At 42.2% G+C, this 16,386-nt stretch overlaps 1 protein-coding gene across 3 annotated transcripts in view; it reads left to right on the top strand.

The window, feature by feature from the left end:
- Positions 1 to 16,386, top strand: part of RNLS (renalase, FAD dependent amine oxidase) — a 269,551-nt gene that overhangs the window by 197,940 nt on the left and 55,225 nt on the right. Inside the window, exon 6 of one of the 3 annotated variants that reach the window (XM_032883034.1) lies at positions 11,860 to 12,011. The exons of the other annotated variants lie outside the window; for them this stretch is intronic. Within the exon in view, the coding sequence (XP_032738925.1) occupies positions 11,860 to 11,996 (137 nt within the window). The 3' untranslated portion in view covers positions 11,997 to 12,011. Of the gene's footprint in view, positions 1 to 11,859; positions 12,012 to 16,386 lie in introns of those variants that run through there. 3 annotated transcript variants of the gene reach the window in all.

Below are 16,386 nucleotides of genomic sequence, written 5' to 3'. Positions count from 1 at the left end.
AACATAGTCCAGGCGCTTTGGGAAATAACTAGCTTGAAATTAGATAGGAACTGTGAGATTTCTTCAGGTTAGTTTCCGAGCCAGCCCTTGGAGGGTGGCAAGCCCACATTTTGCGTCGAGAACGCAAATTTGTCTTGATTTGGAATCAAGACAGAGCTTCTCATCCTCTGGACTTCGAACAAAGCCAAGTCCAACTTGCTGCTTTCGTTATACCTGTGACCAGGTCAGCCCGCCGAGGGGGAAGGGGAATTGGGAAAAGGCTGTCTCTGTGAGACTGAACTGTTTCGAAGGATCCTGAGGTTAATCCTTACTGTGGTCTGAAGTGAGGCTGTCAACACTGTGCATTGGAAGCCGAGGCTCGGGATGGTATGCTCTGCTCTGCTTCCCAGACCAGTGCATGGTTTGCATCACCCCGGAGGCATCTCATCTGCAAGTTGAGAACAGTCTTGGAAAGCCGCGCGGGACTCCGACAGCTCGTGAACCTCGGGTCCTGGGAGGCCGTGTAGACGCCGAGCTGGGAGAGCGCTCCACAGGTCTTAATTCTGGCCCATTTTTATCTGGGCCTATGATGTCATCCACCCAGAGAGGCAGGACCTTGCCTTTGCCTAGAGATCCCTCAGAAGAGATTTCACCATTTTCCTCCCCGTCAAGAATTCCGCCCAAGGTCAATCTAAATGCCTTGGGGGCTAAAGAATTGTTATGCCCTGTTTGCAGAACCTGTGTGCTTTCTCCAGAATTAGAGCTTCTCCCCCGTAGCAGGGTACAGGCCACCATCCGTCACGCACGCTGTTCATCAGCCTGTCCCTCCTGTCTGAATCCAGACTGAAAATAAGACATAGACACGAACATCGTGGCGTAGCAGGAGCGTGGTCCTGGAGCTCGGTAATTTGCCGAGCCTGTCATCCTCAGTGTAGCTCTGAGATGCCCTTCCCTGGTCCTGAGAGCTAATGTTTCACTGACACTGAGAATTAAGCCCTCGGCCCTGGTCACCCTCTTAGCAGGCAACGGAAAGTAATAGCTAGTCAGCCGATTGTTGACCCCCTAAGACCATCTAGGGATCTGTTAGCACTTCCCTTTGGATCATATAAAATGAATGAGCTAGCTTTGTAATTTCTGAATCTGGAAGCCTTTGAAAAACACATGTGAGTTCTTGGCAATCAGAATGATCTGATGCCTCCTTGGGAGGCTCTCTGGACCACGCCTTGAACACTGGGACTAGGTGACTGGACCGTATCAGAGGGATTGCCGGTAAGACCTGGAGCTCTCTCCCCAGAGAGCTACAAGCATTCTCAGCAACAGATTTACCATGGTCTCTAGAGAATGTACATCTGTTTTGAATGATGCCCTGTGACACAGACCTTGATTTCCAAGGTTACGCTTCAAAGGATCCCACTGTTCTCTTTGTGAAAGATGCTTCTTTTTCATACTCGGATGGAGAACAACTGGGCTCCAGCTGAAATATTGAACTTAGAAAATATGCGATAAGCTTCTGCAAATGTGTCATTTCCCTGCCGCAGTTTAGCAATTATGTCTCTGTTTTGTATCCTGATGGCATTCAGTGAAATGCTGTCTTGCATCGGAACCTCGCCATAAATTCATACGAAAAAGTTCGTATGAACCCAAGCTCGGGGAGTGATGAATTCTTTATTGTATAATTCATGATTTGGTTTTTATTCTCACGGTTGGTCAAAAACAACCAGTACCAGCCAGCATGATGCAGTGGTCTTTGCACTCACAGAGACCTAGCTCCGAATTATAAGTCAACTCTTGTGGTTAGTTTGAGTCATTTGTGTGACTTTAATCTCTGTGGATTAAAAATGGTGGAATCGCAGCTTTTTTACGTGATTCAACCTTAGAGCTCTGGCCATGAACAAGTTTTGTAATCTGAGTTTCGCTTACCTGTACCATAGATATAAGGTTAATAATGTCTCCCAGGAGTGTTTCAGGGGCTGAGTGCAATGGTATGTCTGAAAATCCTAGTACCAAGCCTGGCCCAAAGTAGAACAGTAAATGCTATTTTTACAGTTGCTGTCCCATCTAAATGATTTTACGGTCTATCGGTCTATCCATTACATAAACTTCTTTGATTCTGCAAAAGAGATGAGAGAGAAATGGCCAACAGCACAAGTTTAATGAAGTTATATTTTCTTTTGTTAAAAATAATCACACACGTCATTAGGGCCAGTAAACAATCTCTCTTTACCTGAAGAAGGTGTTAAGCTGAGAGAACATTAAGTCAGAAGCACTCTTCCATCTTTTTATGGAATCTCAGATGACTTTTTGCATACGAATTATTCGCCAAAAAAATTTGCACTCTAGCGTATCCTAGAAGAGTAAGACACTGAAGTTAGCCGTCAGCAGATCAAAGGGCTAAGATGAATATAAGAGCGGGTTTTCGAGTCAGACTGCAGGGTCCTACCCCAGGAAATCGCTGCATTGTGTTTCATAAATGCTTTATATCAGTTAGCATTTTTAACTCTGTCCAGAAGCACCAATCCATCACGGTGCCCAGATGTGATGTGATTCAGTCAATTTTGCCTAAAAAGCCCTTTGGTTTATTACTAGTGACTTTCTTGCTATTGAGTGGGCAGAGAAGGCTTTGATATGCCCTTTAAAGACCATATGTGGGCCCTGCCAGTTTTAATGACCATTGCCCCTACAGACTTCATATATGTGCTCATTTAGATAACGAGAAGAATCCGTGTACAGGACAGGTCATTGAATTCCCTGCCTAATATAAATGAATATTAAACATTGGTATCTGAAACGAATATTTTGAAATTCCATTAATATTTATAACCGATCTATGGGACTAAGGGAATTCTCCAGTATAAAATATTCCAAATTCATGTTTATAAGAATGAAGCATCCTTGAATTTAAAATAGAGTTTTCCTCACTGAAATAGATTTCTATTATACATATGCCTGGTGAAATCTTTGTTGGTGATGTTATATATCCTTACATTATTTAATAGGGATGGGAAGGGCATTTTAGAACCTTGAGCTCAACTGAACCTAATTCACTCTTTTTTAACAAAAATAAAATGTCTGTTTTCTTTTCCACTGTCTATATTCATAACAATGGCTTCTCAAGAGGAGCTAACAGTATCATAAAGATTATAGTCCCTTTGATTTAAAAACTTTTGCCAAAGCTAGATTCGATCTCTTTTTTTTTCCTGTCAAAATATAACAGAAAGAATAATTCCACTGGTCTTATTAGTAAAGGAGATAAGAGTGTCCACAGTAAACCAATAAATTTCCTCTGCGGAAAGGGCCAGAAATATTCTGACACAATCATAAATAAAATCTTCCCCATCCGATTAGTGTCGGTTATTCAAATGCAACATTTCATAACGTCAGGACTGAAACTTCCCTTTAATGCACCAGATGAACCCAAGAAAAGCTTTAGGTCAAATCCTGGGGCCCAGAGATCTATTTCATCTACTCCTTTTGAATCCTTTTGAACAAGTTGGAAATCTGAAGCTGACCCTGGCTTCCCAACTACGTGAAGTGATATTCTTAGAGGCAGACCAGTCTGCTGGTTAGGGGGGAAACCTTGCTCAATTTGGGAAAAGGGTCCAATCCTGATGCCACTTCACACACCAAATTCCATAGAGGGCACGAGGATGAGTAGGCCGGAGTAACAATGTGTAGTAGGGGAGAGCTGCTCATTGCTGGTGAGTAGTGGCCTTGGGCGGGCACAGCAGGGAGCAGGGGTTGTCATCAGAAGAAAATGGGACTTTCAGACCACAGAAGAACTCCAGCGAGGGCCTGGACATCCAAGGGATGGTTAGGACAAATCCCCTGTTCTAGGGACCTGCATAGGCCCAATTAATGGACTATCGAAATCCTTCTGTGTTTCCTTTTGGCCGTGCCCATAAAAGCTGCAACAGGCTGCAGATCTCCTTGTGTCTCAGGATAAATAGATATATATTTTTTTTAATTTGGGAGGTCTTAGCCAAAGAAAAAGCTTCTTCCAAGCAGATCCTGAAATGTATGCTGTCCCACTAAACATGGCCCCTTTCTTGAAATGGGCAGAATCTATGGAATTTATGGCATTTTTTTACAGAATTAATACGAGGAACATAGAGGAAAGATTATTCCAGCCCTAGACAGGAAATAGAATTCAGAATATGCTTGCTGGCCTAGCATTACTCCCTTTAAAAAAAAAAAAAAAAGCTATATATGTTATAATCAAACTTAACATGTGCAACACTGGCTCTTAATTGCCTGCCTTCAAAATTCAGAACTTGTCCCTTCTCAAATCCTTTGTGTTTCAGAAAACAGAGCCACCCTTCTCCTAGCTCCTTAGCCAAAAATCAGGAATAGTCCTTGGTTTCTTTGGCTTCTCTACCCCGGTATCTGATCTATGACCAAATCCTACTGATCTTGCTTCCAAAACAGACATCGAACTCCCTTATCGTCATCGCTGTCACAGCCAAGACACCACCTTATTTTATAACTGGTCTCTCTGTGTTGCCCCTTTCCAGTTCATTCTTCACAGAGCCAGCATGATCCTCTTAAAACACATGTCTGCTCACAACACTCCCTTTCCAAGTCAGAGCCCTCTGCTGCTTTCCCTGTGCACACAGGATTCAATCTCAAATCCTTATCATGACCTGCAAGGTCCTGAGTGATTTAGGACAGGGGTCACAGATTTTTTCTGTAAAGGCCAAAGAGTGACTAGTTTGGAGTTTGTGAACTATACAGTCTCTGCTATAGCTACTCAGCTCTGCTAGTGTAGTGAAAGCTACAGATGTTATAAAAAGGATTGGGCACAGCTATGTTCCAATAAAACTTCATTTACCAACACAAGTCACCGGCCCAAGGACCGTAGCTGGCCAACCCCTGACCCAGCACTTCCCAATTTCACTAGCTCCTCCCTCCCTTAGCTCACTTAGCCCTCCTGACACACCTCTCATTCCTGCCATGGTGTTGCCCGTTCAAGACCATTGTGCACTCTGTTCTCTCTGTGCATGTAAATGTGTAAATGTCACTCCTACATTTCATTCGGTTTTCCAATTGTCTTTTTATAGCTCCCTGTATTTTAATTGTCAGTCACTGTACACTGCATTGATTTAAAGTCTTTTTCTCCTTCAAGTTGGGAGGTCCGTGAATGTAAAGACTGGATTTGCTTTGCTCATCTTTGCATCTCCGGCACCTGGCATGCTGCTTAACACAGCGTCACTTCTCAATTAAAGGTTTGGTAAATTAAGAATGAATTAATGAGATCTAATCAAAACATGAAAAACAACAAAAGACAAAAATCTGGGTTCAAAAGACAAAAATCTGAAGTATGAGATGCTTTAAATCCGTTCATTTCCAAGGTATTTTATTTTAAAAGTTCCGCACTCAAAATAGGCAATAGGTGGGAGTCAGGGTAATTAACAGGCGTGTCCCCAGATCTTAAAGCTACAGAGGCAGTGTGCTTGACACATTGTAGCTTACACAAAGTCCCATGCAGGTCAGGCAGCTCTCCTTCATCTTGTAGTTCTGCCGTCTGGAGCGTGAGCCCCCACGGTCAGCGTGGAGGACAGAAGGAAGTGGAAGGAGGCCCGTGGACTGGATGTGACACATTTCACTGGCATACTACCAGTGAGGTATCTTACTGACTTAAAAAAGCTTTTCGTACATGTTAATTTACCTCGTTTATGCTAAGATCTCATTTTCGTGGTAATTATTGGTGTCTTACTCACCTGTCTCCCCCAGACACTTTTCTACAAAGACTTCTAATGGTTAGTAGAGGAAAATGCTCATCTTGTAATAATTTTGTGTTATGATCATGACTTTTCTATATACTTTATAAGTTTGGGTCATTTTAAAGTAATTCTGTGGTGTATTTCTTTTTAATATATATTTTTAGAGGTTTATTTATTTATTTGAGAGAGAGAGAGAGTTGTGTGAGTGGGGGTAGGGAGGGGCAGAGGCAGAGAGACAGAATCCTCAAGCAGACTCCCTGCTGAGCACAGAGCTCAACGGGGCTCAGTCCCAGGACCCTGAGATCATGACCTGAGCCAAGCCAAGGTCAGATGCTAAACCGACTGAGAAACCCATGCCCCCCATTAAAATATATCCTAACATGATAATAAGTTAGAATTCCTTGGAAGTAAAATTTCAACAGTGTTTTTAATCTGATATTCTCTTTTTTCCTTGTTTTAGTTTTGCAAAATTTTGGAGGCTATGTATTTTGAAGTCTACGTAATGTTGGTGGAGCTGAACTGTCCGTGGTTCTATGGCACGTGGTCTCATCTGACCAGTACTCCTAGTTGGGTCTTTGGCCATCCTTGAGTGACACTGACAGGAATATAAAAATGTACCTTGTTTTAAAGGGACAATAATAAACATATGTGCTCCCTCAAAGAAGGCAGAAACAATTCTGTGATTTAAAATCAGCCTCCTGAGGTTTAGCCTCCTTATTTCCATAGCTTGCCCGAAGGAACGCCTCTGGAGAGACTGGTCTCTGGCACAAAACCAGATATGCTTTTCGGACATGGAAATAAACACAGTCATGTGAGGAATGATGGCGAGCGCCGGACTCAAACAGGAGTTGTCAGCCAAGTGGCAAACTTCCCTCATATAGAACCTCCTGAGGACCCTGTAACAGGGATTCTGTGGATCTGCAAGGATCTGCCTCTGCGGTGGAATCTGGAAGTCTTGCCTCCTTGGTTTGCCACACTGGGAAGCTTTAAGAAATTGATTCCTCTGAAAGGGTCAGAATTATTGGAAAGATCATCAGAATTTCCAATTCAGTAGTAACTGTGGTTGGGAAAGTCAAAGTCCCAAGTCCTGAGAAGGGGGAGTAGGGGAAAGTTACCTCAGACCCTCCTGAGGTAGAAATACGTATGAGTTTTGAGTTCCGACGTATACAACATGTATCAGGGTTTGAGGATACCATGGGTCTCCCCCTTCCCTCTTGCTGTGTGAGTACATGCACACATAGCAGCTTGGGTATGTGCTGATTAGGTCTTAAATTACAAAGAAGAACATATACTTTCCCCCCATCACAACTCATTTTTATTTAAAAGAAATAAAAAAGCAAAGAGAAGTTTTCTATAGCCTGAATTTAGAACAACTGGGTCAGGAGTTTGAAAAGGACAAAGAAATAAAAGGAGAACCAGAATGATGTTTGTTCGACCTTTGAAGACTCCATCCCCATAATCTTTATTAAGCTGCACTAAGTGCTTTCCAGGCTTTATCACATCTCATCTTTACGACGCTCTATGAGGTAAACACTTCCCCCCCACTTTATGGATGAGGAAGCTACAGCTCTGAGCTCTAAGTAGAACCACGACTTCAGCCTGAACTTCCTTTGTCTCTAAATCTCACTTTTCTGATAAAAGTAAGCATCTCTATCCTGGAGATCCTAATGACATCTCCCCACGGAGACTTCTTTGGTTCCACCACCCACCCTTCTGCATACCGAGATTCAGCCATACCTGGAAACGAGGCCCTTCTTTTGTATATTCTTCCCCAACCTATACTTTCTGTCATATTGAAAATAACTGGCTTTTCAAATTCATTTCCTGCAGATGAGATTATAACACCAAACATGTTATTTGAGGTTTCATTTGCTCCTCCCCTCTCCACCTTCCCAGATTTGGGTTCTCCAGACCCTCAAAGGTCCACGTGTGCCTCCAGCCCTACCAGTGCACTCCCAGCACCGCCACCACCAGCCGCTATCAAGCACCCCGGCCGCTCAAGAATTTGGAAATCTAGCTGCCCTACTGCTGCTCACATGACAAATGACGTTCACACTCATGGCTCACTTCATGGGGGTAACTTGAGTGTTATTAGGAATCTGGAGAGGGCTCTTTCAAGATCATATCTTGAGGTGTTCTTTCAAGATCATGTCCATCAAAATACATGTAGGCAAGAGTAATGTTATTTTCAGAATAAACTTGAATCCATCCTAATATACCTTCACAAGGCTAAGTAGTCTCAATTCTGGGTATGTTCACTTAGCTCTTGTTAGTGTGTACAGAGCTGTGACACCTGAGAATCATTTCTCCATTTCAGTGCGAGAATCCAAGATCTGTGGTCCGTGAACCATTGTAGGTGTTCTAGCAGAGCTGTAATTAGACCAAGAGGTCCTTCAACACTATGGTACGTTTTCTCACCATCCTACAAACTAGCTCACGGTGTTTAAGCTCCAAAGTGGGACGGAGGTTCAGGTCCTAAAGTGTAGAGCAAACCCAGCAGCTGAGAAAGCTTAGATGAAAAAAAATGTGTTTCACCCTCTTGGTCCTGTTGGAGTCCTAGTTTTAGTCTCTGAGGACCAGGAGTCTGTACCCTGGCGACAGCAGGGTGTGGCCAGGGAAAGGAAGTGCTTTCCTTCTTGCTGTCACTGCCAACTGGCCCTCCATTTGTACAGACTCATAGAAAATTAAAGCTTAACAGGATCTCAGAAGAATGGAGCAGGACCAGGAAGAGTTTTCCCCATAATTACTTGGTCAAACTTTTTAAAGAAACTGCTCTATAATTCAACCTTGATATACTGGAGATATAAGAAAGATTCAAGGCAGGTAAGCACAGGAAACACATGTTCGTAGGAGTGAGGACACATGTGCTAGATCAGTGTACTTCATGCATTTAAGGTTGTTAAGCTTGTAAGTGACGGAAAACCCAACTCCAATGGCTCCTGCAAAAAAAGGGGCAGGGGGATTTATTGGTATTGTTCCTGAAAAATCTAGGGGTGAAGCTGTAGGACTTTACATTAAGACAGTAAAGCTGCCTGGATTGATTCAACCAACATCATAAAGACTTCGCTTCTGTCTGTTTCTTGTCTCTACCTTCTGCTGACTTAGATTTCTTTATGGTGAACCACTAGGTGGTACCAAGCATCTCAGTGCCAAGTTACAAAAAAGAGCCCATTTTCCAAAAGCTCACCAGTATTCTTGGAAGTGAATCTCATTGGCTGATTGGTCTGGCTTCTGGACCCCCTGCTGAACCAATCAGGGTGAATGGATTCACTGATCCCTTCAGCCTAGGCCACTTTTGTCAGAGCTCAAAGTAGGAGAGGTGTAATCCCATCAATCAAAATTTGGGCACTGTTGCCACAGAAGAGCCAAGAGATGCTGAGCAGGTGGTGTTCACCACACACAATCCTCCCAACCAGCCTGGAGGCCAGTATTTGACTATCTTCTACCATGCCTTCCTTTAAGTTCCTGGGCTTCTTGAGTCTAGTAAGTAGAATACCAAGTAGAAGTCTTTCACCATTTATGACTGGTTTGAGCCCCTTTATAAGACCCAAAGCCAGTCCAAGAGGAAAAGAAATAGCAAAATGAATTTGTGTAAGCAATGTGTATTTTTTCTTCTAACTCCTGGGACTAGGAGTCCTCCCTGCCCATCCTCCACACCCAGCCTTTGGGGCCATCCTCCACTCCTGTATAAGTCAGTTCTTTCCACCGATCGCCTTACCTCCTAGAAAGCCTTGTTGACTTTGAAGATTTGCCTCAAACTTGCGTTCTCCCATTTCCTCTCCACTCTCAGGACTTGGGGATGCCTCCCTAATACTTAGTGGTCCAGCCCAGCCCCTGTTCCCACCCCTGACCCCATCTTGCTTCCAGCACGGTATGGTGGAATATGGTGGAATATATAGGCAATATACTGTTTATTTTTCAAGTAGCTTGGATTACCAGTGAATGTTGTCATTTACTTTCTCAGCTGGCTGGAGAAGGCAGAACACACTCTTCTGTGAACAATTTTCCATTGTTTACTGGGAGGTTATTTCCTGAATTTGTATACATTTCCTTATACCAGAGCTCTGGGGAAACATCTTCTAAAATTGGAAGTATGAACTTGAGGGGAATTCTCATTTTGTGTTCAGTTCGTCGTGTGGGGTTTTACACACTTGTTTATACTTAACTAAACGCCTATCAGTATGGTCCTCTTATATGGGATTGTTTAGAGGATGTCTGTGTATCTTGCTAAACAGAAGACATCCAAACATATGTAGCCTGGGATAACAAGGATTACCAACATACATATGCATTGGTTTTTAACATTTCCCTTCTGCCCTTTATTTAAATAAAGGCAAATTCATGCCTCCATACATACATATGCTCCAAAAGACACTCACGGCAAATGCGCTGTAGCTTTGTCTTGGAGAGCTGACCCCATCCTGTTTCCCCTCCCACTCCATGCCCCCTGGGTGCGGACGGACAGACAACGTAACTGTTCCTCCATCCATCTGTTCATTCGGGTGATCCAACAAATGTGGATTGCCCACCCTGAGCCCAATCCCAAAAGAGGGCCCGTTAAGTTCAAGTAGCTCGCAGTCCAGAGGGAAGACAAGCTAGGAAATAAACAATTAAATACAGTCCCGTTAATACTCTGATTCCTCCCGTGACACATCGTTCCCTGAGATTGAGGCTTCCCGTCAGCGAAGTGGGAGGCACGAGCCACAGCTCCGAGGAAATTCAGGAGCCCGGGCCCTCTGAGATGGACCGAGTCGGCCTCCACGGGTGGGTTTTCCAAATGACACACGAGGCGCGTTTCCTGCACACCAGCTTCTGAATTCACCGTTTGACAGGGTCTTAATCTGTGCAGGGATCCTGAGCTTGGCACCGTGTTTACCAGAAGGGCAAGACAAAGGCACGTCAGTGGAAAAGAATATACAAATTGGGTTTATATGCAAAAATGCCACATTCACATGTAATTCACTAACATGTAATTCACTAACAGTAAATCAGATACATTGCAACCCGGCTGATTAGCACAACTGACTCAGTGTTAGTAAGAGTACGGAGACATGCGACCTCTCCGATGCTACTGGGGAGAGTGTCCCTTTTGGAGGACGCTTTGGCTGTATCTGAAATAATTTTAAATGTGCTTACTCTTTGACTCAGCAGTCCTATTTCTAGCAGTTTATCTAGAGATGGTCTCACGTAAGCGCACCAATGAATAAATTGTGAATAAATGTGCTCATTATGGCCTTTCATTGCTTGTCACAGAAACTGGAAAAAAGGAAAAGGAATATCTAGCTGAGGATGACCGGTAACAAACCGGGGTGATTCCTTACTATTCAATTAAGCAGACCCACATGAACTGGTTAAAAAGCCATCCAGATAGGTCAAATGGATAAAAGCAAGTTCAAGAACCATAGGCGTAGTAAGAGCGTATTTCCATTTTGAAGAGGAGAGTAGATCGGCAGTCTCGTGTGTAGAAAATTCTGGAAGGATACATGGGAAGCTGTTGACAGCCATTACCTTGGGGAGTGAGACTGCCAGGGCTAAGTTAGAAGCAATACCTTTACTTATTTTTCTCTTTATACCCTTTCACCATGTTTGAGTAACCTTTTTGTTTTTTATATTTTCTGAATTTAAATAAAAGTTTTAAACCACCAAAAATAATTTCCTGCTATTTTTCCTTTAAAGGCTCACATTGGGAGTAACCCTATTAGGGACTCTAAGAAGTCTTATTTAATTTTATTTAAAACAGGCATTTCAAAAATATTTGACTAAAGAATTTCATTGTTTTTGCTTTTCCTAATAACTATGAATATGTCGCATGAGTCATCCCGTGGCAACACTGACCTGAGGAATCACAGGGACAGTATGACCGGCCTTCAGTCACATAGCTGGGTGGTGAGAGACAAATTTCTCAGTCAAGATCCAAAGTTCAACAGATGTCCTTCAGAAACAGTGTGCTGTCAGGATGGAGCAGGGGATCTGATTCATCCATACTAAATAATACTTAACTGGTTCCTTAGGTGGGGACATAGCACCAGAATTTTCTGTAAATCTTAGATGATAGATGATAGTTTCCTAGGAAGAGTGAGGTAACTACCTTCAATAGGAATCAGGGGAAAAAATCCACAATAATACTTGAATTACATTTCCTGCCATTTATGTCTCCCAGATAAAGCTGTTCATTCAGACCTCTTCAGTGCTTTTCCTTGGGTATTTAAAGCAATCGCTATTACCCATTATTCCGGTCCCCCCTTCCAGGGAAAGAGGAAGGAAGAAAATAAAACAACTGTCTTTCTTCAAAGATGATAGCATAAAAATGAAATAAGTAGAAGGAGAACTGTGAGTAAACCCATTTTCCCCCTTGCCTGGCCCATTGTCATTTCAGCCATCTCTAATTCCAGAACCTTCCTCTTCAGTTAAAACCAGAAAACCGTGTCAGATGAATACTCCCTACACAATCACAGCTGTGGTTACAGTTGGAGGTAATAAAGCTGCCCACGAGCCGGGCTCCCAGGTAGGAGGTGATGAAATGGCCTGTGACTTGGGTAGGCACTCAGAAGAATCTGGGTCTCTGTCGTCTACCCATAAGAAACAGACCGGGCTTATTAAAGAGCAAATGAAAACTGCAGGTGGTCCCTTGGGATAGTGAGGCCCCTGGGGACCTCAAGGAGCTGGAATTCTGGCGGCTGAGTGCTCTGTTCCTGTTTGGGTTGGCTCTGCCGGGAAGGTAGAGAAGGGGAGAAGAACTCAGAAGGGCACATCTTCCCATCTTAGCCCCCTTCCCCTCCCCGCCCCTCAGCATCCTTCCCTTTCCCTGCTAGTCTTTCTTCCTCAGGGTGAGCTGGGGCTGGATTGCTTTGTTGGACTTGGGGATGTGCTCGTTTTACTGTCTGTGACATTTGCTGCTGGGCTTGGCGCTATAGGAAAAGGCTAACTTGTAATCAGAGTGTTTATGGCTACGGGGCAAGGGTTGTTGAGCCAGTGCCCCTTGGAGCAGGGAGAAGGACACTTGCCACCAGTTTTTACTGCCAGGAGGGTGCAGGGAGGAGAGCCGTAACACGGCCACCTGCGCGCCTTGTCTAGTCTGCTGTCCATCATGTGCATCTATCTTTCTGCTGAATTTCACCGCCGAGCCACACCAGTTAGCAGGTAATGGTTCACCGGCGTGTCAGACTGTGGGTCAATCCCTGAAGCCCTCCATGCACGTCCTTCCTGCAGCACTGAACACCACCCTAGACGCCCACTTGAGTGCTCTTTGCATCAGGAACTAAAGACAGTTTTTCACTGTTGCCTCGCTGCCCTTGGCCGGCAGCTACGGTATGTGCCACTCCTTCCTTCCCTGGGAGAGGTGGGACCTAGAATTGGCCTGACCCGTTTGTCCATCATGACTCCACCTCTGTCCCTTGATCGATCCTGCCCCAAAGGGAGGTTTATCAGATAGAAGAGGTCTCTAAGATCTTGTATGTGAATAAAGGTGTCCCGGGGAGTTTCAGCTTGCCACCTAACAGAAGAATGTCCATTCTTCATGTGGTTACATAGGTAAGAAAGCAGAAACTGTCCCAAATTTGGATCAGAAGTGAGAGGGGAATATTCTAAGTTATTTTTTCTACATATCAGATTTTTTAGCACGATATAAGAAATGCGTCTTTCTCCATTGTTTTAAGTTTGTTATCCACTATTTTGGATACATCTAAATCTATTTTAGAATATGTTTCCAGAGATATCTATTTTGATTCACTGACTACCCTTATCCATCAGTATTGGACATTTTTAATTGCTGTGACTTTAGAACATATTTAAATATATGGCAAAACAAGTCTTGACTCATTGATTTCTCAAAAAAAAATGGAAATATTCTCATTGCTTTATTTTTCCCTTTATGGTCATTTTTCTTCAAATTCCAAAAACTCTTGTGTAATTAATTAATATTTTTTTCTTACTAATTCTTGTGGGTATATAGGGAAATCGATTTAACATCAAAATCTTTAAATTTGGGGCACCTGGGTGGCTCACTGGGTTAAAACCTCTGCCTTCGGCTCAGGTTACTGTCCCAGGGTCCTGGGATGGAGCCCCACATTGGGCTCTCCACTGAGCGGAGAGCCTGCTTCCTCCTCTCTCTCTGCCTGCCTCTCTGCCTACTTGTGATTTCTGTCTCTCAAATAAATAAATAAATCTTTAAAAAAATATTTAAATTTATTTGAAGGCTTTCATGTTGGGTCACTGTTGTTTTCAATTACATGATTTTTCTTCCTTTCTTTCTAGTATTACAAATTTTATTTCTATTTTTTATCTTAATGCACTGACCAGAGCAGTGTTATTTAACACCAGTCTTTCTTAGCATCCTTGGTTTATGCTGATTTTACTCTGATAAATATCTGTATCATTTCATTGTAAAGTATGATATAAATCATCAGCTTTAGAAAGATATTCTATCAGGTTTTGAGAAAGTAACTTTTCTCATGTTGTATCTTTTTTCCAATAAATTGATATTAAATGTTAGTGAATGACTTTTATATATATATTGAGATTATCATGTTTTTCTTAATTATGCCTCCTAATATGAAAAAATGTGCCTGTTAATATTAATAGAGAAATAACTTGCAGTATTGTGTATATATTTATATGTGTAAATATGATGTGTATGTCTATAATAAACATTATGCTCGCTTGACAATTTCAAACAAACCACAAGTAAAGCAACCAGATCTTGAAACCATTTTTAAAAAATTAATGTATTGACTGTGTTTTCAATTTCTTTTATATATTTTGGTTTATACTAATTTTCTTTATGTTGAGATAATTTTGATAACTTTTGTCTTCCAAGAAAAATCACTCTGTTTCTTCAAGATTTAAAAGTTTCTCAACATTGAGGACGCCTGAGTGGCTCAGTGGATTATGTGTCCAACTCTTCTTCTTTTTTTTTTTTTTAAATAAACCTGCTCGGTTTTTTTTTTTTTAAGATTTTATTTATTTACTTGACAGAGAGAGAGAGAGCACAAGCAGGGGGAGCAACAGGCAGAGGGAGAGGGAGAAGCAGGCTCGCCGCTGAGCAGGGAGCCCGATGCAGGGGCTCCAGCCCAGGACCCTGAGATCATGACCCGAGCCGAAGGCAGACGCTCAACCGTCTGAGCCACCCAGGTGCCCCTAAACATCTGACTCTTGATTTTAGCCCAGGTTATGACGTCAGGTCCATGAGATAGAGCCCCGGGTCAGGCTCTGCACCTGCTTGAGATGCTCTTTCTTTCTGTTTCTTTGCCCCTCCCCCTGCTGGTGCTCACTGTCTCACGCTCTCTCTCTAAAAATAAGAATAAACAACTTCTCTGTATCTGATATATCCTATCTGGAAGAAGAAGGCAATGGAGATGCTTGCCTGTCCTTGAGTGGGGTGGAAAAAACAAGAAAAGAAATGAAATGTCTCCCCTGAGATGCCAGACCACATAACCACCGTCAGGCAGACTTGATGCAAGAATTCATTCTGCCAGAATATTCCAAAATTCTAGTTAAAGCAGTGATGGGCAGTATTGCCCCCAAGGCATCTGTCAGAAGCATAAGTAAATCTCTAAAGGAACACTCTTTAAGCTGAGGCCTCGGAGAATTTCTCAGATGCAGTTGCTAGGAACTTTAGGCTCACAATAAGAAAAAAAAAAAAAAGAAATCACAAAACGCACAAGGAAGACACCATCATGAGCATGTGGTGATAGCCATCCCTCACAACGAAAAGGGGACTCAGACTCATAAAGACCACAGATTGGGGAATAACCAAACACACAGTATAACACATTGACCCCGTTTAGAGAAATAAAAGAGAAAGAAACAATCCAGATGGATCATGCGGATCTGAAAAACACAACTTTTACAGATGAAGAATAATTTAATATTTAAGTTAAATAGTTACTTATTTAATATTTAATTATTTAAATAATTTAATATTTAAATTTGAAATTCAAGGGACAAATGGAATATCAGAAAAAAACACAGATGAAGGGAGAAGAGTAAACTGAAAGGTAAATCAGAGGAAATCACATAGAATCTAGCATGGAGAGTTAGAAATGGAAAATATTAAAAAGAAACCCAAGACACATGAAGACAGAGTCAGAGCGTCTGCTCTATTTCTAATCCAAGTTCCACGAAGATAGAATAGAAAGAACAGGGAGAATTGTTTCCAAAATTCATGACAAAACTGAGTCTCCAGATTAAGAAAACTCAAGGAAGTCAAAGAACAGAAGCAGAAAGAAACATCTCAAGATAGCCAAGTCAAACTGCAAAACCCCAAAGGCAAAGAGAAAACAATAGAAACATCCAGATATAAAAGGAAAATTACCTTCAGAGATCTGCAGTCCAATGGAGTTGACTTCTTAATAGCATCAGTACAAGCTAACCTATATGAACAGTATCTTTAAAGTGCTGAGAGCAAATATTTTCAATGTATTATATTACATGCCAAGGAAAACTATCTTTCGCAAATGTCAGTAAAATAAAGACATTTTTAGAAAATCAAAAGCCTTCAACAGAATCTCATTAAGGAACTTCAACATGAGATACTTTGGGAAAAGGAAAATAACTCTAGAGACAAGCTGTGAGATCCATGAAGGAAGCTGTGGATAGATAAATACAAACACTGAATTTATTTTTAAAAAGCTGAATTCATGAATCATGGACAAAAACAAACAAACAAACAGACAAAAAACCCCATAAA

Source organism: Lontra canadensis, unplaced genomic scaffold, assembly GCF_010015895.1.
Source record: "Lontra canadensis isolate GAN:19392208 unplaced genomic scaffold, GSC_riverotter_1.0 scaffold85, whole genome shotgun sequence".
In the NCBI taxonomy this organism is placed as follows: Eukaryota; Metazoa; Chordata; class Mammalia; order Carnivora; family Mustelidae; genus Lontra; species Lontra canadensis.
The sequence above is the reverse complement of the archived record's forward strand: the minus strand, read 5'-3'. Positions and strand labels throughout refer to the sequence as shown.